The sequence below is a fragment of the Lithobates pipiens genome, unplaced genomic scaffold, assembly GCF_037356315.1.
Source record: "Lithobates pipiens isolate NorthernLeopardFrog02 unplaced genomic scaffold, aLitPip1_a1.2 Scaffold_10, whole genome shotgun sequence".
NCBI lineage: Eukaryota > Metazoa > Chordata > Amphibia > Anura > Ranidae > Lithobates > Lithobates pipiens.
Window position 1 is genome coordinate 70,131,677 of NW_027507686.1, and position 23,564 is coordinate 70,155,240.

Here is a 23,564-nt window from a genome sequence, read left to right on the forward strand (position 1 = left end):
AGAAGAACAAACAAAATTGGGGGAATTTTACGGCTGATGGGCTATAGGATGCATTAAAGGTGAAAAACACAAAAGGTGTACTACCCCTTTTGTAACATATTACATGTACCACCCATATTTAGGGTGGAACATGTAAGGAGTTCCAGTAGCTGAACCCCCCTCCCCTGTGGGTTTGCAGTTTCAATTAACTATCAAGACCCTGTTAGTTCATGGTCTCTTCCTTTCAGTGTGTGTGTATCTGCCTGCCTGTAGGAGCAGACAGATACACAGAGAAGTCTGCAGGAGTCCAGCATTGCAATGCTTTCCAGGTTCCAAGTAAAAATAAATATATATATTAACCACTTGCCTACCGTGCACTTACACCCCCTTCCTGCCCAAGCCATTTTTCAGCTGTCACCATTTGAAAGACAATTGCGCGGTCGAGCTCGATTGCGTCACTTCCGGTAGCGTCCCGACGTGTGTTCGTCACGGTCACGTGACTTCATCAGGGGAATTCTGATGAAGTCACGTGACCGTGACGAACACGCGTCGGGACGCTACCGGAAGTGACGCAATCGAGCTCGAGGCTCGTTTATACCTCATACAAGAAATCTGTTTGCGAGTACCTAATCTGTTTTTATGAATAAACTTCATTATTGTTGAAAAACTATTACACTATGGGGCTCCCTTCCTCCTTATGTGTTTAACCCCTTACATAAACACCCACCGCCGAGGTACCCCCCCACGCTGAAGTACTGCTGAGTGACCACATAAAGAGTCCAGTACGGCAGAATAGGCAGGAGACGCCACCATCCGGGGACATAGGAACAGGACCTCGAGGGATAACGATCACCAGGAACCCTGAGGACATATATATCATATGCTGTTACCTTACAGCTGTAAGGTAAGGGGACACCCATATTTCGATCACACAGGACCACGTGGGATACATTCACCATCACTATTACCACCACCGTTTAAGCTGTTACTTTGTAATGCACAGATATTCAAAGCACCAGCACTGTATGCGATTGCTTCGTTACATGCGATTTTCGAGATAATCGCTATCGGGTGTCGCACAAGTTGAATGGACATTTTTAACAAAGATTATTGCTCAATTTTCTGTATTTACTACGTTTTAAAACATTGTGCACACCCCCTTCTCTTTTTTAGGATTACATATTTTTAGAAGGTTATTTTCTTTCCCCTAAACACCAAGATTAGTTTTATGTTTTTTCTATTTCTATTTTTGTTTTGCTTTGGATTTAATATTCTGTTGTGTTCGATGATCGTATTTAACTGACACTATTCTTTACCACATAGGACACTTGCACATATTCACCCCCCCCCCCCCTTTTTTTTGGCATTTGTCCCTTTATGCGATTTCTTCAGTCACAAGTCATCCATTATTTGCACTATTGTTTTATTTAGTGACTGTTTTTTGTACATTATATTTTCATATTTGGATGTAATAGATATTCTCAGAGACCTATTTATTGTCTAGCACTGGCACTTTTATGCGACTATCAGTTTGAACAAATCGCATTGGGAATCACTATATATCTTGTCGACTGTTTTATATATATTTAAATCACTATATGATGTAGTAGTTACCTTCACGGACCTTCTTTATATCCAGCACTGCCACTTTATGCAACTTTGCTAACTTCATAAAATCGCATTGGGAATTATGTTTTAAACTATTGAAATTTTCTTAACATTCACATGATTTTTACTCAAAATACTATTACGGTATAGCTGTGAGGGCTCCTCACTATTCTTCAAACACATATTGGCTTTTATGTTTTTATATAGCACCTTTTAGGACGGACGATACTATATTACCTAATCATTTGAGAGCCTAGTGCACCTATTAACCTGTTCTGGCCAGATCTTCCATTATAGTACTGCGCATCACTACTTCTCTGCCCCCTTTTTTCTTTTATTTGTGTTCTAGTACCCCATCCCAGTGTGTGCAGCGGTACAACAATTAGACTTCTTCCTGATCAGGCGCAGGAATAATTCCTTTTACATATAGCTGATCACATGTTTAAAGAGCCGCGGCTCTTTCCACAGATCAGGGTCGCACCCTGTCCTAGCAACACCGTGCGGCCATTCTGGGACACCGGCATATGACATCATCCCAGAACAAGAGCCGCACCGCCTCGCTGTCATTTGCTGGTGGGCAGGCGGCAACAAGTTAAATGCACTTTTTTTACCTGCAAAAAAAAAATGTGTATTTTTTTTATTGGCGAACCTATCCTTTCATTCTTATATTTTAGTGCACGTGACATGAAACATTGTGTTGTGTAAACGGACTGTAGGCCAACCACCTAGGATTCAAGTAATTCTCAGACCATTGACGGAAACATTTAATGAAGGCTAATAGCATAGCACCAGTAACTATTGAACGATTTTAGCTATAAAAAGTAGGGAGGTACTCACAACCGTGAACGGGCTGTGTCGGGTATATCACTCATAGCCACATCTCCATCTTCCATATCTAGTCGGGAACGAGGGTTAGGTTGGTAATTACCACGATTTCGGTTTCTCGGACCTGCTTCACTATACATTTTTGCCCGAAATGGGCCACGCCCTTTCCGCTTCTTTGGGAAAAAGCTTCCACCAACCCGGTCATCGTGGTCTAAAAGATAAAAATCAAAAATCAATAAGAGCAAGAAAACAAAACAAGTACCAATTATTCAAGTAGCAAATATCCAGTTTAATCCCTATGTAAATATGTGATGGCTTCATGACATATCAATGAAATAAATAGTTTGATGCTTTGTAATCAATGTAGTTTACTTTCAAGGAGCACACCAGTAGCTGCAGTAGTGATCACTGGCTGTGTAGAGAGCCACAAATAGCTGCGGACGCCAGGGACAGGTCGTTATAGTGAACTTAGTCAGCGGCAACAGCGAGCAATCGATAGCCGCAGTGGAAATCTACCCCTGCCGGTGTGAATGTAGCCTTAGATGATTAAAACTGAGATGGCAGGGTCTACTACCGGAAAAGACTAGGGGTGCACCGAATGGGTTTTTTGGTGCCGAAACCGATACCGAAAATGAAAAATACACTAGGCCGAAACCGATACCGAAAGAGCACCGATACCGAAAATGACTGTTTTTAAAAAATATTTTCATACAGCAGGTGGTCAGAGACTGCAGGCATGGTGCAGGAGGTGGTCAGAGACTGCAGGCATGGTGCAGGAGGTGGTCAGAGACTGCAGGCATGCTACAGGAGATCAAAGCAGCCTCACCAGCTCCCCTCAGATGCAGCCTGCCTGATAAAAATACATGCACAGTGTTTTCCATGTATTCCAATGGCTGTAGTTCACACCATGCAGTCAGTTTCCGGTGCAGAAACTGACTGCATGGTGTGAACTAGAGCCATTGGAATACATGGAAAACACTGTGCATGCATTTTGTGAAAAAAAAAAAGCACACGGAACTGCATCTGGTGTGAACTGGCCCCAAGCAAGCTACCTGATTACGTTCCAACAGACTTCTATTGGGAATGCTCATATCGTTACCTCTACTAGCAATAACTTAACCCTTCCCCATTCTATCACATGGAGATAAAAACCTAGCTGGGTCAAAATCAAGATTTTTTTTTTTTTTTTTTTTTTATTTATATGGTCAATAAAGGGAGTACAGCCTTTGTCCTGTGACCTGGTTTATATAGCATGGCTACATTCACACAAGTGGCTAGAGGTAGATAGTTTCAGAGGCAAACAAATTACTTTTGGATGCAGCAGCACTGTGGGCACAAAAAACGTGTGATTTAGCTGCAGACAAAACTCTGCAATGCTTGCCCTGGGCACACTCTTTCCCCCTCATGCAGCTTGCCAGTGTCTAAATGCAGCCTTACCCATGCCCGGATCAGAGCGGTGATCTCCGTGTGTCACGGAGCTGTGCATTGAATTGCCCGGGCGGCTGCAGTAACAATGTCCCGCCTCCTGTAATCACGTCACGCTGATTCAATGTCCCGCCATTGGATCAGTGTACCGTCTGTCACAGGAGGCGGGACATTGTTACTGCAGCCGCCCAGGCAATTCAATGCACAGCTCCGTGACACACGGAGATCACTGTCGGGCGGGACGAAAGGAGGACAGAGGACGGGCAAGGAAAACACCCGTGCAATGGGCGACACCAGGGGGCGGAGCCCCACACAGGCCTCGCCCCCATTTTCGGCAAGATTTTTTTTTCGGCATTTTGCCGAAAACACCATTTTCGGCCGATATGTTTCGGCGGCCGAAATTTCGGTGCATCCCTAGAAAAGACCACTTTCTTGTGAACCCTTTCTTCTGGATAAGAGCTTGGCAAAGATTCTTGGAAGGGTGAGAATCTTTTCAGGACCCAGCCAATCATAAATTGCCCATTCTTTTTGTTCATGAATGGGGAACGGCGAGACTTTGGTGCACAGTAAAAATGGAGCATTATCAACATTGGCAAGCATATTGTAGGAAGCCGCAACTTCAGATTTATAGGTGCCTGGGGGTAAAAAGGGCCCACACTGGCATTAAGAGCATGCGTTCGAGAGGCATTAAAAAATGCCCAAGATAAAATAGACAGCACATAGTGCAGCACATAGTGTCGCTTCAAAATTGAAGCCTCAGGTCGAGTCAGGAGGCATTTGAAACCTTTTAATGCCTCCCCCATTCATGTCTATGGCAACGCCTCACAAATGCTCTGGCGGGTGGTTGCGGGGCGTTAAGGTTCATTCATTTACTGTAATGGAATAGGCATTTGTGGAGCAGTTTTAACACTCGTCAAAAACTTCAAAACTGCCCATAGGGCATTTGGGGAGTATTTTTAAACTTCTCATTAAAGCTTGTAAAATGCCCATACTAAAGCTCATTGACGCCTGTCTGATGGTCATACCAACGCCACACAAACGCTATAGGAGAGATTGTTGTGCATTTTGAAATTTAGGCAAGTGTGAACAAGCCCCAAGAGTGATTTCTCTGGAAGTAGCCAAAAACCTTAGCAGACTAGCAAAAAATAAAAATCCGGAGGACTCTGCAACAGTATACATTGACTTGAAAAAGTATTCATACCCTTTGAAATTTTCCACATTTTGTCATGTTACAACCAAAAACAAATGTATTTTATTGGGATTTTAGGTTATAGATCAACACAAAGTGGCACATAATTGTGAAGTAGAAGGAGAATAAATGTTAATTTTTTTTTTTTTTTTTTTTTTTTTTTACAAATCTGAAAAGTGTGGTATGCATTTGTATTCCGCCCCCTTTACTACGATACCCCTAACTAAAAATCGAGTGAAACCAATTGCCTTCAGAAGTCACCTAATTAGTAAATCGAGTCCACCTGCGTGTAATTTCATCTCAGTATAAATACAGCTGTTCTGTGAAGCCCTGTTAGTGAACAAACAGTATCATGAAGGCCAAGGAACACACCAGACCGGTCAGGGATAAAGTTGTGGAGAAGTTTAAAGCAGGGTTAGGTTAAAAAATATCCTAAGCTTTGAACATCTCATGTAGCACTGTTTAATCCATCATCCAAAAATGGAAAGAGTTTGGCACAACTGCAAACCTACCAAGGGCAAGGAGAACATAAATCAGAAAAGCAGCCAAGAGGCCCATGGTAAATCTGGGAAGAGCTGCAGAGATCCACAGGTCAGGTGGGAGATTGTCATTAGGACAACTATTAGTCATGCACTCCACAAATCTGGCCTTCATGGGAGGAGTGGCAAGAAGAAAGTCAGTCATTGTTGAAAGAAAACCATAAGAAAGCCACGTGGGGGACACAACATGTGGAAGAAGGTGCTCCTGTCATATGAGCCCAACATTTAACTTTTTTGGCCTAAAAGAAAAAACGTTGGGGAAAACACTGCACATCACCCCGACACATTTCAGCAGGGACAGGGAAGCTGGTCAGCATTGATGGGAAGATGAATACAGGGCAAGCTTAAAAGAAAAACTTAAGGAGTCTGCAAAAGAATGGGGCAGAGGTTCACCTTCTAGCACAGGGCTCAACAAACCCCAGGCCCCCCTGGCAAGTAGAAAATGCAGCCTGGCACACGGGCTGTTGTCAGCCCCAGTGGCTATCATGAAGGGATGCAGTCGGGCGCAACATTGCCAGGCAGATGGCAGGTGTCCTGAACGTATTCCGATGATATTGGTGGGGAGGGGTGGGACCATGAAGGGCAGGGTAGTAGTGGAGCTGTAGGGTAGTAGGAGCAGCATAGCTGGCAGGGGTGGGGTGAAGCGCCCCTAGCATGAAGTGTTCCCTGCGTGTCTCTCTCCTCCCTTCCACTGGCTGCAGCTCTACATTGAGCTGTCCAAGGAGACTCCCTGCACAAGGAACCGACAACTCTGAAGGGGCACAGCAATGGCCCTGAGTCGGACACCACCTCAGGCGGTGGTATCACTGCCCATCAGTGCAGCCTCATCACTGCACATTAATGAAGGAAAAAAAAACAAAAAAAAAACATTTTCAATTGAGAATCTGTGGCAAGACTTGAAAATTGCTGTCCACAGACGTTTTCCATTCAATCTGAGAGATCTCAAGCCATTTCACAGAAGAATGGGCAAAAATTTCACTCTAGAAGACTTGCAGCTGTAATTGCAGTGAAAGCTGGATACAAATGTACGCCACACTTTTCAGATGTTTATTTGAAAAAAAAAAAAACATGGAAAATCATTTGTAATTTTTCTTCCACTTCACAATTATGTGCCACTTTCATGTTGGTCTATCACATAAAATCCCAACAAAATACATTAAATGTTTTTTGTTGTAACATGACAAAATGTGGACACTTTCAAGGGGTATGAATACTTATTCAAGGCTCTGTAGTCCTGATTTGCAGAGATATCAAAGCAAAGGGCCACTCCAAAACCAATTTGAAAATCCAGATAATTAGGATAGCTAGCATGCAGAGTCAAAATCCAAAGTCCACTAATACTGGCTCATACAGAACAAATTCATACCATCCCACAAGTCCTTGGCAGAGCTAATCTGTCAGATTTTGGCTGTGCAACATCCTGGGGAAGGCCACACAGCCATAATACAGCTTAGCAGTCCTTAGATGTGGCAGTTTTTTTTTTTCTAAATTGTAACCTACATTAACCACTTCCCGACCGCCGCACGACGATGTACGTCGACAGAATGGCACGGGCAGGCATATGAGCCTACCTGTACGTCCCTGCCTTCCCGCGGGTCGGGGGCCCGATCGGGCCCCCGCCCGGTGCCTGCGGCGGTCGGTATTCGTTCGTTCGCGATCCGGGATGAGGGGGCGGCCATTCATTCATGGCCACCCCCTCGCGATCGCTCCCGACGAATAGAAATCCTTCGTGACATCACTTCCTCTCCTGTAATGTAAACACAGGAGAGGAAGTGATGTAATCTCTCCTCCGTGTCGGTATTTTTCGTTCCGACACCGAGGAGAGAGGATCGGTGAGTTGCACCAACACGACACTTCACAGTAGAACATGCCAGGCACACTCACACCCCCCCAATTACCCCTGCCCCCCAGTCACAGTGACACCAATGTCATTTTTTTTTTTGCATTGGTGTCATTTGTGACTGTAATAACTGTTAGGGCAGTATAGTTTAGTTCTAATGTACCCCCCTAACCCCCCCAATAAAGGTTTAACCCCGTGATCACCCCCCGTTGCCAGTGTCACTAAGGCTGGGTTCACATTGCAGCGGTTTATGAGAACGAATGTGATTCGCACCGCACTGCAGTGCAAATCACATCCGATCTCTGTGCGATTCAAGTTCAGCCATACAGATAGTATGGCTGAAGTCGCATCGCACCCGCCGCAAATTCGCACGGGACCCTTTTTTTGGCCCGCAGCAGAATCGGATCGCATGGGTGTTCACACCATGCGATCCGAGTTTGCAGATCGCACTGCGATATGCGAACTGATCTGGGGGTGTCATTAACATTTCACTGACACTCCCAGCAGTTCGCATAGGGCAGTGTGAACTGCCGCCGGGAGGCATGTGATGTGGGAACCCGCCGCGGATTCGTGGCGTTCCCGCATCGCTCCAGTGTGAACCCAGCCTAATAAGCGATCGTTTTTCTGATCGCTGTATTAGTGTCACAGGTGACGCTAGTTAGGCAGGTAGGTATTTAGGTTCGCCGCAGCTTTTTATAGCGCCAGGGACCCCCATATACTACCGCATAAAGCCCCCTGATTGCCCCCTAGTTAACCCTTTCACCAGTGATCACCATATAACTGTTACAGGTGACGCTGGTTGGTTAGTTATTTTTTTATAGTTTCAGGGCACCCGCCATTTATTACCTAGTCTCACTAGTGTACCCCTAAATTTAGGGGTGTCTACTTTCCAAAATGGGGTCATTTGGGGGGGGGGGGGTTTGTGCCATCTTGGCATTTTATGGCCTTCAAAACTGTAACGCCCTTAGAAAGCCTGAAGGCGGTGCTTGGTTTTCGGGGCCCCGTACGCGGCTAGGCTCCCAAAAAATCCCACACATGTGGTATCCCCGTACTCAGGAGAAGCAGCAGAATTTATTTTGGGGTGTCATTTCACATATGCCCATAGCATGTGTGAGCAATATATCATTTAGTGACAACTTTGTGTAAAAAAAATAAAAAAATTTTTTTGTCATTATTCATTTGCTTGAGGCAAAAAAATAAAATATTCAATGGGCTCAACATGCCACTTATCAATTTCCTTAGGGGGTCTACTTTCCAAAATGGGGTCATTTGGGGGGGTTTTGTACTGCCCTGCCATTTTAGCACCTCAAGAAATGAGATAGGCAGTCGTAAACTAAAAGCTGCGTAAATTCCAGAAAACGTACCTTAGTTTGTAGATGTGACAACTTTTGCGCAAACCAATAAATATACAATTATTGACTTTTTTTTTTACCAAAGACATGTGGCTGAATACATTTTGGCCTAAATGTATGACTAAAATTGGAGTTTATTGGATTTTTCTAATAACAAAAAGTAGAAAATATCATTTTTTTTCAAAATTTGCGGTCTTTTTACGTTTATATCGCAAAAAATAAAAATCGCAGAGGCAATCAAATACCATCAAAAGAAAGCTCTATTTGTGGGAAGAAAAGGACGCAAATTTTGTTTGGGTACAACATTGCATGACCGCGCAATTACCAGTTAAAGCAGCGCAGTGCCAAATTGTAAAAAGACCTCTGGTCATTTACCAGCAAAATGGTCCGGTCTGAAAGTGGTTAAAACAGCGAAGAATCAATATTGTCAACCGATGATATTCTGACGATACTCAGCCTCTGACACTGTGCCGGTTCACACTGCTGTAAGATCGCTTGCGATTCACACCGCTCTGCAGTCCAAATCACATGCAATGTCCACGTGATGCAATTTCAGCCATACAGATAGTATAGCTGAAATTGCATCGCATTTGGACTAAACTCGCACACTGGGTGGATATAAATCAATGATAAAAACAAAAATCTGATTTTTTTGATTTTTAATCAAATTTTAATAAAATGCTTTTGGAGTAAAAATCTATCTAAAGATACTTTTCCATTTAAGATACATTAATAATTTAATTTATTCAGCATGAAATGGAGCTTAGTTATGTAACATGAGGCTGTATATTCTGCAATATTAAAATTTTTGGTAAACTCATTCAATGAATCCAAGCTCTGCAAGCTGAGATAACATGCACCGCATTGATGCATTCACAGAAAGGCACAGTATTTATGAGATAAATAAAACAAAGTTCAGGAATATTACTTTATCCCATTGTTTTGCAAATCTATGTCCACTACAAACTGTGTGATTGAATCAGTTCTGATATCGCTGTCTTACTAACCTGAATGCCTATTATCCTAAATAGGAAACCTTCCTTTTGTTTGAAAACTACCAGCAAGAATAAGTCCTTACATTTAAAGAGCACCTGTGATTTCAGATCCATCATGGCAGCGCTCGTTAGCAGGCATCCACTCACCTGCTGCCACCTTGTCCCTCGCCTTGTTGTCACTGCCACATGACCAGCCATCCCATTAAAATGAATGGGACTGTCGGTGAGTCAACAGCGGGTCAGAAAAGGAGCAGCTGCGGGACAGAGGTGACAGTTGCTCTTTAAAAATGATGATTTAAAATCAAGTTGATTTAAAGAGGAAGTAAACCCTGATGGGTTTACTTCCTCTTTTTTTCCCTGCAAAGGTAAAGCATAATGGACTACTATGCATTGCATAGTAGCTCATTATGTGTCACTTACCTGACACAGGAGCCAGCGAAGTCGCCGCTGTCCCCTGTAGTCCGCCGCATCCATGTTGCTTGTGGCGTCTCGCAGCTCCGACGAATCACAGCGGCGCAACCGCGATGACGTCACTCCCGCGCATGCGCACGGGAGTCGCGTCTCGCAGCTCCGCCGCTGCCATACGGCGAAGCCGCGATGACGTCACTCCCGCGCATGCGCACGGGAGTCGACAAATTAGGCAAATCCATTCTTGGATTTGCCGCATTTAGTGCGCCTGCGCGCCGCTGTCTACGGCGCATGCGCCGTAGACAGCGGTGCCCATTTTCGGGCAAATATCTCCTAAACCATATAGGTTTAGGAGATATTGCTTGGACCTACAGGTAAGCCTTAATCTAGGCTTACCTATAGGTCCAAGTTGTTTGGAAGGGTTTACTTCCTCTTTAAATCAAGCTTTTTTTGCTAGCAATTTAAATCAAATCCATCCTACTCGCACAGGACCCTTTTTTTGGTCTGAATCAGAATCAGATCGCATGGGTGTTCACACCTATGCGATCCGATTCATCTCTGAACTGACAGTTCGCAGTGCGATATGCGAACTGAAACGGCGGTGTCATCTATGTATTGCAGTTGGTATATGTCAGTGCGAACTGCCGCGTGAGTTGGGTGCGATGTGGGAACCTGCAGTGGATTCGCAGGGTTCCCGCATTGCACAAGCGTGAACCGCCGGCACCCTAAACAAACATTTAGATAATTCTGTTTACTTTTATGCTCAACGTTTGACTGCTCACTTGAGCCACAGCCCAGATCCATTCCAGGTTACTGTTCCTGTATCAGATAGCTGTTATAATCACATCTTCCTAATCATCATCTTAATGGCACTTATACATTAAAGCATCAACAGTGATTTTCCAGGTACTGCACAGTACTTATTGTTGGACCAGATACACAACAACCCATCCAAGGACATGCTATACTAACAAGGCACATGCTGAAATCACCGTTGACAACACGGACATCTGGGAGCTTCAAAAATAGACAATTCCTTATAATAGAATATTACCACAAGTTCTAACAAAATTCATCTCTTGACATGTTGGTGATCAATATCTGACCACACTGGGCAGTAAGACTGCACACGTCTAAATTCACTGCTAACAGCCAACTGGGCAAGGTGTATCTTACTCACCTAAATTTCATATCATGAGATCACGATACTCACAAGTCAACTGGACTCCTTTTTAGTTTTTTTTAACCAATCTGTTTAATGCCTTGTGCTCAATGAAGGAAGACACTGTACCCCACCATTACCATCTTACCATTCTTACTAAAAAGGTATCCTTCGCCCCCTTTCACACAGGGGATCAGTTCAGGTCCACCTGTCAGTTTTTTAGGTGGACCTGAACAGACACTCCATAGAGGTCTTTGGAGGGACGAATGTCAGCGGTGACATGTCCGCTGACATCCGACCCACTCCGATCCGAAAAAGTGTGAATGGAGGAAAAGCCTAATTTTTCCATCCGTATGCAGATCGGATGACGACGGACTCTACGGTCCGTCGTCATTCGATCCCTTATAGGGGAGAGCGGCGCTCTGACAGGTCCGTCCAAGCACAGTGTGCAGAGACAGACCTGTCCTCTTCCTGCTCAGCGAGAGTCGATGGAGCGATCCCCCGCTGAGCAGAGCGGGCTGCGTACACGGACACGTCTGTGTGAAGGAGTCCTAAGAAAGAGAGCATTCAGCCCAGTTTCTTGTGACATTACTATGCACGCTCATGTAGTTGTTATAGTTAAATGGTATTGTCTAACCTCTTTATTCACTATCCCACCCCGCATTTTTGAGACTTTTTTGGGAACCTGTGACATTACTACAGTAATCAGTGCAAAAAAAATGAAAAAAGTAACAAAATAATTGAACATTTTCAAATTAGTTTAAAATTAAGTTCATACTGTCACGAGTCAGGGTACCTGATCACCATTACGCCCATTATATGAGAATGCTATACTGCACTGGTGACAGAAGAAATACACTTAAAAAAAAAAAAAAAATCCCTTTTTTTTTTTTTTTCCAAAAAATAAAAAAATAAAATAAAAACCACGCTGTGCCTACCACTAAATACCTTGGACTGTCTACTTTCCAAAAAGGGGGTATTTCTACTGTCCTGGAATTTTAGGGCCTTAAGAAATGAGGATTGTCCGTCAGTACATCAGGATTGATTTTCTTTAGATATATGCCATAGGTTGTGGACTAACTTTCACACAGACGAAATAAACACCAATTTGGGTTATTTTCACCAAAGAAATGTAGCAGAATGCAGTTTGGGCTAAACTTATAAAACAATTATTTGCAAACGTTTATGTTAGAAACAAAGAAAAAACACATTTGGTTTCAAAATTCAGTCTTTTTTTCATTTACTTAGCAAAAAATAAAAAATCCCATTGGTGATGAAACAAAATGAAGCTCTATTTGTGTAAAATAAATGATAAAAATAAAAAAAAATAAAAAATAAAAAAAAATGTAGTTCGGGTACAGTGCGCAATTGTTATTCAAAGTGCAACAGTGCAGAAAGCTGAAAATTGGCTAGAGCAGGAAGAGGGTTAAAAAAAAATAAAAATAAATAAATTTTAAATTTAAAAACTGCAATTTTCTTTTACTTGCCAAAAAAGTGCATTTAGCATTTTTTTTTCTTCGGGGCCTGTAAAGCATTACACCCACGATCAGCAGGTTATGGGTGCAATGTTAGGCTTCTGCAGACTGTTAGTGTAGCTGTACAAGAACGCTCACCAGGCCCTTGAAATGAATTGGTAACTACAATCCATCAGCCACAAAGTATGTGTAGGTATCCATTCACAAAACTCTGCCCACACGGCCACACACTTTTCAAATCATGACAACCGATGTGGAGAGAAGCGAGAAGATCCCCGGCCAGTTGTCACGGAGGGTTGGAATCAGGGAAAAACCTGCAGGAGTGGAAACAAGTTACAAATAGGTGGAATATGTAACCTGTTCCCAAAGGTAAAGGTATACTTTAAAAAGATAAGTTCCTGTTTGGTAACATGTTACACCCTAAATACTGGGGTAACATGTCACTAAAGAGCACCTGTCTGCACTGCTCTGACCCCCTGCTGTCACATACATGTGCAGTGGTTTTTTAAAACGCAACATTTTTGGGAGGAATACACGAAGATTTCTTCATTTCTTTGCACAAGCACTTTCATTTTTTGAACTATTTGTTATCCTTGATTGGACACAATTTTTTGCACCAATCACCACCTTGGCGTATTTTGCACTTTATCTTCAAAGATTATTTGCACATTTTCACGAAAGCCATTTATTTTGGATGTTATTGCATATTTGCACATATTTTTTTTTTATTATGAAGATTTTCTGCCTTGAATATTGCACTTTATATTAGACTTGTTTATTTTAGTTATTTATTAGCACTGAGTAAGCCCCACATTATTCTTCTTTTATATTTATAGTGTAGGAACACCTTATTTAGTTGTCAGCCATTCATTAGTCTCCCCCCTTTGTCATATTGATTTGCGCATTAGTATCCTTATTTTATACGAAGTAATTTTAGTAAACACAATACCCAATTTGTTGATACAATATAAAAAATTACGTCAAGCTTTAAAATGACACACTAGCCCCTGAAATGGCGACAAACTATGGTACATTACAATATCCATAGGCAATGCTTTAAAAGTATTTACAAGGGCGTGGCTTGACGCATGGAGCAGGCAGACGTGTGTAGTGCAGGGATATGCAATTTGCGGACCTCCAGCTGTTGCAAAACGAAAAGTCCCATCATGCTTCTGCCTCTGGGTGTCATGCTTGTGGCTGTCAGAATCTTGCTATGCCTGGGCGTGGCTACCGCGCGCTGGTGGATGGCAGCTTAGGTGCAGAGCTCCGCTCCAGCGACGGGACTTTAGAAGCACTGTGGACTCCCTGGCCGGCGAAAATACACCTCCACACTCCGGATCACCCTCTCGTCCTCCAGGGATGTCGCCGAAGAGGAGAGGGACCGGGCAGCCCAAGAAACTGCCGGATTTCTTCCCGCCCGCGGCCCGCAAATCCAGCCAAGATGGCGCCGGCGGCAGCACGCGCTCTTCCCCGGCTCCTTCCTCGGCCTCCTCCGGGAGCCCAGCGCCCCTGGACAGACAGGGAAGGCGCTCACCAGGGACGTCCACGCCGATCAGCAGCAGCCCAGCGAAGTCCAGGCCCAGACTCTCAGGGGAAGCACTGCAGGTGAGCGCTGAGCAAAACTCCTCCGCTGACACTAGAGAGCTGCATGACTTTATAGCAGAGTTCCCTGCCACCAACCAGCCTGTATCTGAATCCACCATGCGGGACATGTTAGTTTCCCTGCGGGCCTCACTCCACAAGGACTTTATGCAATGTGTCAGTAATTTCAAGGCTGAAGTGGGGGCACTGGGAGGCAGACTAGATCATGTGGAGCAAAAGATGGGGGACTTTGCCGTTGCGCATAATACTTTAGTTGATGCACACAATGATCAAGTTGAGGACATTGCGTGGATTAAATCCAAGATGGCCGACCTGGAAGACAGGTCCAGGCGCAATAACGTGAAAGTCAGAGGGATCCCGGAGACCATCCTCCCCACCCAGCTGACCCAATACATTCAGGACCTCATGCGGACCCTGCTGCCTGACCTGTCAGATCAAGATGTGGTTATTGATCGTATCCACAGACTGCCCAAGCCCCCTCACCTACCAGACAATATTCCGCGGGACGTTCTCATGCGGATCCACTTCTTCCATGTCAAAGAGCAACTTCTCTCGGCGTTCAGGAGGGAGACCCAGCTCCCAGAGAAGTTTTCCCATCTGCAGCTTTTTGCTGACCTCTCTCAATTCACTTTACAGAGACGCAAAGCTCTTCTCCCAGTTACTAAAGCGCTACGGAACCATGGCATCCCTTACCGCTGGGGGTATCCTTTGAAGCTTCTCATTACCCATGAAGGTAAATCCTCGGTGATATCCACACTTCAGGAAGGGCTGGACCTGCTACGTACTCTGGACATCATCCCTGAGGAACCAGCAGCACCGTCGGCTTCCTCCCCTCCTGCACGGCTGGAGAGCCAAGGAGACTGGCAGGTGGTCCATCGTAGACGCCGGAAGAAAACCAAAACCAAAATCCTGTGAGTACCTGGCTGCAACTTACCACTTGACATTGTTTCCCCGGTCGCTGGAGGCTATCCAGCGCTCTTCCTTTCTTACCCCCCAAGTAAATGGGCATATATAGTGCCTTCGGGTCTCACTTGAGACCCCCTTTTTTATTGACTTCTGTTTTGCTTTTTTGTTTCATGTTCTACCGTTTTTACTTACTGCCCTGTTGCAGTTTCTCCCTGGTCCGTCATGTTCCGAAAATTTTTGCACCAGCTGGTTTTGACCCACAAATGTCCTTTCCTGCTTACCCTTGGAAACCTGTCCTTCAGAGAATCCTGGTGTACCACTTTCTATGTGATTGCTTCTTCCCGCATATGCATCTGCTAGTTGTCTTCCATGCCGCTTAAGTTAGTCTCATTCAATGTTCACGGCCTTAACCATCCAGTTAAGCGAAACTCCCTGTGGACGGAGGCAAGGAAATTGGAGGCAGACGTTCTCTGTGTCCAGGAGACCCATTTTCTTAACAAGGCCACCCCACGTTTCCAGCACAAGAACTATCCACATGTTTTCCTGGCATCTGCCTCCGAGAAGAAAAGAGGAGTAGCCATTGCAATCAGAGACTCAGTGGCTTTCTCCCTTACTGATATTGTTATGGACCCTGAGGGGAGGTATTTGATACTACTAGCTGTACTAAATGATAAACCTTACACCATAGTCAATTTGTATGCACCCAATGTACACCAGTTGAGATTTCTGCATAGATTGTTTCGTAGAGTGAATAAATGTCGTAAGGGGTCTCTGGTGGTATGTGGAGACTTCAACGTCACGGTTGACTTCGCACTGGATACCACATCCAGGGCGCGTCGACCTCCGTTGGGGCTCCAGCCACTACTTGCTGCTGAGGATATATTTGATGCATGGAGATGTCAACATGCGAGTGAAAAAGATTTCACGTTCCACTCCGCTAGACACAACACGTACTCCAGGATCGATCTGATCCTGGTTGACAAGTTGTTGCTACAGGCAGTGTCTTCCTCCACCATCCACGCCATCTCTTGGTCAGATCATGCTCCTGTGTCCATAGAGGTGGTGGAGGAACACACTCCGCGCTCAACCTTTATCTGGAGAGCGAACTCTCAACTCTTTCAAAATTCCTCGCATGTTGCCACCATCTCTAAAAATCTGGTGGAATTTTTTAAAATCAATGCTCACTCTGTGAAGAGTCCCTCTACCCTCTGGTGTGCCCATAAGGCTTTTATGCGGGGTATATTGCTCCAACTCTCTTCTAGAGACAAAAAGGCTAGAACCCAGAAACTGAATGATATCTTGGCAGACATTCGGTCTCTGGAATCCTCCAATAAGTCCGCGCCGAACTTCAACACGGCCCATAAGCTTACTCAGCTTCGTGTTGAACTTCGCCGTTTACTGTTGACTAGGTATGACAAATATGTATATTCACTGAAAATGTCTCACTACTCCTCTAGTAACCGTGCTGGAAAATATCTTGCCAACAGGGTGAGGGCTGCTAGGATTAAAGCTAAGATCCCCTTTATCTATCACCCACTAGATAAACAGAAAAAGATTAACCCGCAAGAAATTGCGGACGCCTTCGCTGACTACTACTCCTCTTTATATAATTTGAAGCTTGATCCAGAGACCCCTCAACCCACTCCGGAGAATATACAATCTTTCCTTTCCTCAATTAATCTACCCTCCCTTACAGACGATCAATTGGCATCTCTAAATTTACCGATTTCTCCTGCTGAAATTATGAAATGCATTAAATCCTTACCCTTGGGCAAATCCCCTGGACCGGATGGCCTGACAAATGACTACTTTCGTACATTTGCGGACCTTCTGTCTCCGGTACTTTCGGAAATCTATGAGGAAGCATTCTCTTCCGCATCATTCCCCCCAGAGATGCTTAGAGCCTACGTAGTCACAATTCCTAAACCAGGTAAAGAACCTAATATCCCCTCCAATTTTAGGCCTATATCCCTTTTAAACACTGACATCAAAATTTATGCTAAAATTCTTGCCCAAAGACTCCTCCCCTTAATCCCCCAGCTGATTCATCCGGATCAGTCGGGGTTCACACCCGGTAGGCAAGCTTCAGACGCCACTAGACGTGTTTTGGGAGTTCTCCAATTTGCAGAAGCCCGTCGAACGCCTTCTCTGCTCCTTTCTTTGGATGCGGAGAAGGCGTTCGATCGGATCCACTGGGGTTACATGGACGCGGTTCTTCGCAGGTTTGGCTTGGGAGGACCGTTCCTCTCGGCCATCCTTGCCCTGTATTCGGCTCCCTCGGCACAGGTTTATACTTCCAATATGCTATCATCTCCCTTCCCTATTTCAAATGGCACCAGGCAAGGATGCCCGTTATCCCCTACGATTTTTAACCTCCTTATCGAACCGTTAGCAGAAAGAGTTCGCTCTCACCCCCTAGTCACAGGTATTCCCACGCAGGAAGGACCACATAAAATCAATCTTTTTGCCGACGATATCATTCTCTTCCTGACTTCCCCAACCTCCTCTTTGCCGCAGGCTCATCAGATACTTCAAGACTTTAGCCAGATCTCCTACTACAAAGTAAATTTTTCCAAGTCGGTAATACTTGATACCGGCATTAGACCCCACCTTCGGACACAGTTAATGTCCGCGTTTCCATATAAATGGTGTGACTCTACTATCCCCTACCTGGGTATAAATTTAAGTGTATCAGCTAGCCAATTAGCGGAGGCTAACTTCCCTTCACTTATTGACAAACTTACGGCAGAGGCTAATAGGCTTGCTAAATATGAACTTTCATGGTCGGGACGATTGGCCTCCTTCAAGATGCTATTACTCCCTCAAATTTTGTATGTATTTAGAGCTTTACCGATATCTCCCTCTAGGAAGCATCTCTTAAGCCTCAATCTCCTGCTAAACAAATTCATCTGGAGCTCTAAAAAACCTAGATGTTCCAAAACATTTCTACGGAAGCATAGATTGGCTGGGGGTATGGGCTTGGTGGATTTGAAAGACTACTACCTAGCATCCAGGTTGGCCCAGATCTCTCACTGGTTTAACTCGGACACAGAACCGAAGTGGTGCTGCCTCGAACGAGCCCTTACTCCCACCCGTGATCTAAAACTTCTTCTTCTCACCGATTCGATTAAGCCCTGGCCTCGCCAATCCCTCCCTTACACAGTTTGGGCTTCCTTGCAAGCATGGCGGGATCTTCTTAGGTCCACACCTCAATCTGACAAATTGATCCCCCTCCCTATTCCCCTAGTGTCCTTAGAATCTTTAATTCCCAATTTCTCTGTTAAAGACTGGACCAAGAAGGGGCTGGAGTCGTTGCAGGATCTCTTTCAGGGCCCCTCCATGATCCCATACCAATCCCTACGAACACAATTCCAATTAAGGCCCTCCGACATATATAAACACTCTCAAATAGCCCATTTGCTCCGAGGGGGTGGTCTCCCTAGTGTTTCGGTGGCCGAGCCTCTCTGGCAGTTTCTTAATGCTAACCCCCCTTTACCTAAAGGAATTTCCCTATTTTACAATTTCCTACAGCAGAAACGCGTTTTTATCAAATCTCGTCCCTTCCTGCGCTGGGAGGAGGACTTAGGTTGCGCCTTTTCTGAGGCGCAATGGAGTCAGGCATTCAAGGCTAACTACAAGGCCTCCAGGTGCGTTGGGCACTGGGAACTAGCCCAGAAGATTGCCCTGAGATGGTATCTTACCCCCTTTAGGATCTCCAAATTTGGCCTGGCTGGGTCCTCCCCCCTGTGCTGGAGGAACTGTGGAGAGGTTGGTAATCTACTTCATATGTTCTGGTCCTGTAAACACCTCCGGAGCTTCTGGAATACTATTTTCAGAGCTATATCTGATATTACGGGTCTCCTCTCTACCCCTGAACCAGGTCTGGCAGTCTTGAACCTAGGTATTGAGAGATACCCGCCTAACTTTAGGATTGTTGTTTCCCACATCCTCCTGGTGGCTAGGTCCCTAATAGCGAGATTCTGGAAGAATGACCAAGCCCCCAATGTTTCTGAGGTATGGTCGACCACCTCCCTACATTATTCCTATGAGCTAATCTTGGCCCTCAGAATGGGGAAAAAAAAATTCAGTTTGATAGTCATTGGCGAATTTGGAGCGATTGGTATAGGAATACTCACCCTCTGTAAAATCTTATTCCAATTATTTGTGATATACTATAATGCTCCTTACTGTAATCCACACTTGTTTTCTTATGGGTCTACCTTTTCGGTCATGAACCGGACCAACCAATCCCTGTTCATTATTGTTTTGTTTAATGTTATGTCTTTCCTTTTCTTTTGCAGTATGTCTATAACCAAACTCTCCACTTCCCCCCCTTTTTTTTTTTTTTTTTTGATTGACTGTACTATGTTATGTACTGTTGGGATAGTTTGGGAGAGTCTTTAATGACTGTTTATCACTGTACTGTATATTTTCTGTGAAAAATTTTCAATAAAAACTATTTACAAAAAAAAAAAAAAAAAGAATCTTGCTATGCCTCATGGGCTTTGTAGTTCTGCAACAGCTGGAGGTCTACTAATTGCATATCTCTGGTGTAGTGCTTCAGCTCTACAGGGCTTCTCCATGCCACAGATCGCTGCCTAAACCGACCAAATGGGAAAGGATAAGTACAAGGAGCAGAAGGGAGCAGGGGGGATCTCATCCTCGGGGAGATATGGGGCATTTTTTCACCCGTTCTTTGGCCGGCAGCTCAGCGCTCACCAGAATCCAAGATGGTGGTGGTACCTCTGCCCCCGGCCCGCTCCGAATCAGCTCTGGACTCCCTGGCCGGCTCTTAGGCATGCCACCCCACTCCTGGGACACAGGATCGAACCCCTAGATGCTCCAGGAGCCACTGCAACACATCCCCGGGATCAGAGGATGGATGGGACTTAGAATCCCAAATGAGATCCATGCACAGCTACATGCGCTCTCTCCCCACAAAGGCTGACTTTTTTCTCAATGTGTTTAACACACTGTTCACTTATAAGCAAGAGATCACTGAACTTAAAAAAATAAAATAAAAAAATTTTAAAAAAAGGGGACATCGGGGCCCATTTTGAGGACATCACCACTGAAGGCCTTCATGCCACTGTGCAGTCACATGAGGAAATACTTAATACTCGCACAGTCGTGCTGCAGCAACTAGCATACCAGCAAGACGACATTGAAAATAGAAACAGGCGCAACAATATCCATGTGCGCGGAATCCCAGATTCCGTGGAACCCAAAGATTTAAAGGTGGCAGTGACAGCCATCTTCAATCAGCTATCAACTACCTAAAGATAATCCCCTGGAACTTGACCGGGTCCACGGGACCTTTGGCCCCAGAAAACCTGACCCCTCATTTGTGTGCGACACCCTATGCAGAGTGCACTTCTATAACATAAAAGAATCCATCATGCGTGCTGCCAGAACTCAGGACTCTATTCTCTTTACCACTACCCCCGTGATGCTGCTACCGGACCTCTCACGCCAAAACTTTAACCATGCGGAAAGCTCTGAAATCTCGGCAGTTGAAATACCAATGGCGCTTTCCTTTCCAGCTGTGGGATCACCACAACGGTGAGGCTGCCATTTTCTGCACGCTCAGTGATCTCCCAACATTCCTCAGCACATTGGATTTGCCTCATGTCTCTATCCCGGATTGGCCCTTCAATCCCACCACCCCAGGACTGCCAAACCTGCCTCGGTGGCAAAAACAGAGCCGCAAACGGTGTCCCGAATCCTCATCGCACAGATCCCAATGATTGATGTCCACTAGGCCGGATGGCCGTTCATTCTGCCTCTTGTGAGCAGGATCACCTCCTGCGTTTACTCGGAACCTTCGAGTACAACTTCTCCAAGACTCACTTGTTGCTCTTATCTCCATTGAACACCTTCCAATAGGTTGCTACTGTTAGCGGTTGAATTCACGCGGAAGGTTCGTTACCATATACCAATGTTGGGACTCACCTAAAGAAGATGCCAGGTTTCACAGTTCAGGACCAGAACGACTGAATCATGTTACTCAGGGGAGAACGTAGCCCAATTTAAAAAACAGTCCTGTCTCCTGCAACCCCCCCCCCCCTTTTTTGTCCTGATATTCATTCCCATGCGTATCCATCCCCTTATTGCCTATTGTTTTGCTTGTTAGACTCTAACTTTTGATTTCCAGGGAAGCGTGCACTTGATTACAATACGTAACTGCTCTCCTGGCAAGAGCACTTTACACTCCTGTATGGGCCATATGCTATAGTTTACTGTTCATAAATTTCTCCCCCCCATAGCAGGTTATTTTGCTCATACCTATTGACCTGTGGAGCCCCTCCATGCTTACCACTAACCCCCTTTTTTTTTTTTTTTTTTTTTAGTAGAGACCCCAGAGAATAAAATGGTGGTTGTTGCAATAACTTATGTCACACTGTATTTGCATAGCAGTTTTTTGGGGGAAAAAAAATTACACTTTAATGATTTTTTTTTTAAACTAACCAGTAAAGTTAGCCCAATTTTTTTTGTATAATGTGAAAGATTTAACACTGCGAGAATCATGATCTTTTTATTGCAAGCAAAAAAAATTGTGATTCTCATTTTGGCCAGAATCGTGCAGCTCTAATGCACTTTAATGAATTTTAGTGCACACAAATACAATATTATACTCAGTGTTTTGGTAAAATATAAAAGACGATTAGAGGTCGACCGATATGGGTTTTTCTCTGGCCGATGCCGATATTTAGAAATCATGGTGGCCGATAGCCGATATATAATGCCGATTTTTTTGGGCCGATATGTTAGGCCGATTTTATTTTTATTTATTTATTTTTAATCCCCCTTAATCCCCCTTGATCTAACACACCTTTCCCACTGGGGCGTTTTTTAAGGCGCTTTTGGGCTAAAAATAGCGCCTGTAAAGTGCCTGCAAAATGGCTCCCCTGCAGTCTGTGTGAAAGACAGAGTGCTTTCACACTGAGGCGATGCTCTGGCAGGATCTTAAAAAAAAAAGTCCTGCAAGCAGCACGTTTGGAGTGGTGTATACCGCTCCTCCACCACTCCTGCCCATTGATATGAATGGGCACCACTGCCGAAGCGGTGCTTCATGGGCGCATTTAACCTCTTCCTTGGCCGCTAGCTGGGTTATATGTGCCCCACTAGCAGCCAAATAGCACCGCTAAAATGATGGTAAAGCACCGCTAAAACTTGCGTTTTACCATCAACGCCTGCCCGCTCCAGTGTGAAAGCAGCCTTCATAAGTGATACAGAAAATTTCTTACACTTAAACATTTATTAAACAAAACAAACCTCCAATCAGTTTACTTGTATGTATGATCTAGATAAAAAAAAAAAAAAAAAAAAAAAACTATATATTAAATAAAAACGGGTAGTCAAAACTTTTGGACAAAAAAAAAAAATGGACTAACTTTAGGGCCGGTTCACACAGCGAGGCGAGGCGAGGCGACACGGCTCGCCTCGCCTCGCTCCCGCAAGTCGCCCCCGTTCTGTACTATGGAACCGTTCTGAGAGGAGCGACTCGAGTCGCTCCGACTCAGAAAAAAGGTTCCTGTACTACTTTGGGGCGACTTCGGGGGCGACTTGCATTGACTTCTATACAGAAGTCCTCTGCAAGTCGCCGCTGAGCTCCCCGCAGGTCGCGGCGAGGTAAGTCGGAGACGCCTCGCCGCGTGAACCGGCCCTTACTGTTTTTATTTTATTTTTATTTTTTAAATGGTGTATTTTTTTCCCAAAAAAATGCATTTGAAAGACCTCTGTGCAAATGCCGTGTGACATAAAATATTGCAACAACCGCTATTTTATTCCCTAGGATCTCTGCTAAAAAAAAAATATATATAATTTTTGGGGGTCTAAGTGATTTTCTGGCAGAAAATACAGGATTTTTACTTGTAAGCAACAAGTGTAAGAAAAGTATTTAAATGGTTAAACTGAGAACTTCTACACAGAGATGACTTCATTCATTCAGTGAAAACATTGTAACATTTAGTTCTTTTCTTGGCAGTCTGCCCAGAGAGGAGGAAAGTGTTGCTATGACAACTCAGCAACTCACACTGACTTCTTACAGAAGTCATTTCAAAGTCCCGCTGTAGAATCGGCTTTTTATCAGCAGAATCGGCCGATGCCGATTATTTAAAAAACGGCAAATATCGGCAAATATATCTGTCGACCTCTAAAGACGATATGCCAAGTAAATAGATACTGAACGTGTCTCACTTTAAAATTGCACATGTCTGTGGAATGGGGACAAACTATGGCATCCAAAAATATACAAAG

General features: G+C 44.5%; 1 protein-coding gene across 1 annotated transcript in view; it reads right to left on the bottom strand.

The window, feature by feature from the left end:
* NXF1 (nuclear RNA export factor 1) overlaps nt 1-23,564 on the bottom strand; it is an 88,287-nt gene that overhangs the window by 52,139 nt on the left and 12,584 nt on the right. The window contains exon 2 of the mRNA XM_077455831.1: nt 2,425-2,623. Within this exon, the coding sequence (XP_077311957.1) occupies nt 2,425-2,623 (199 nt within the window). The remainder of the gene's footprint in view (nt 1-2,424; nt 2,624-23,564) is intronic.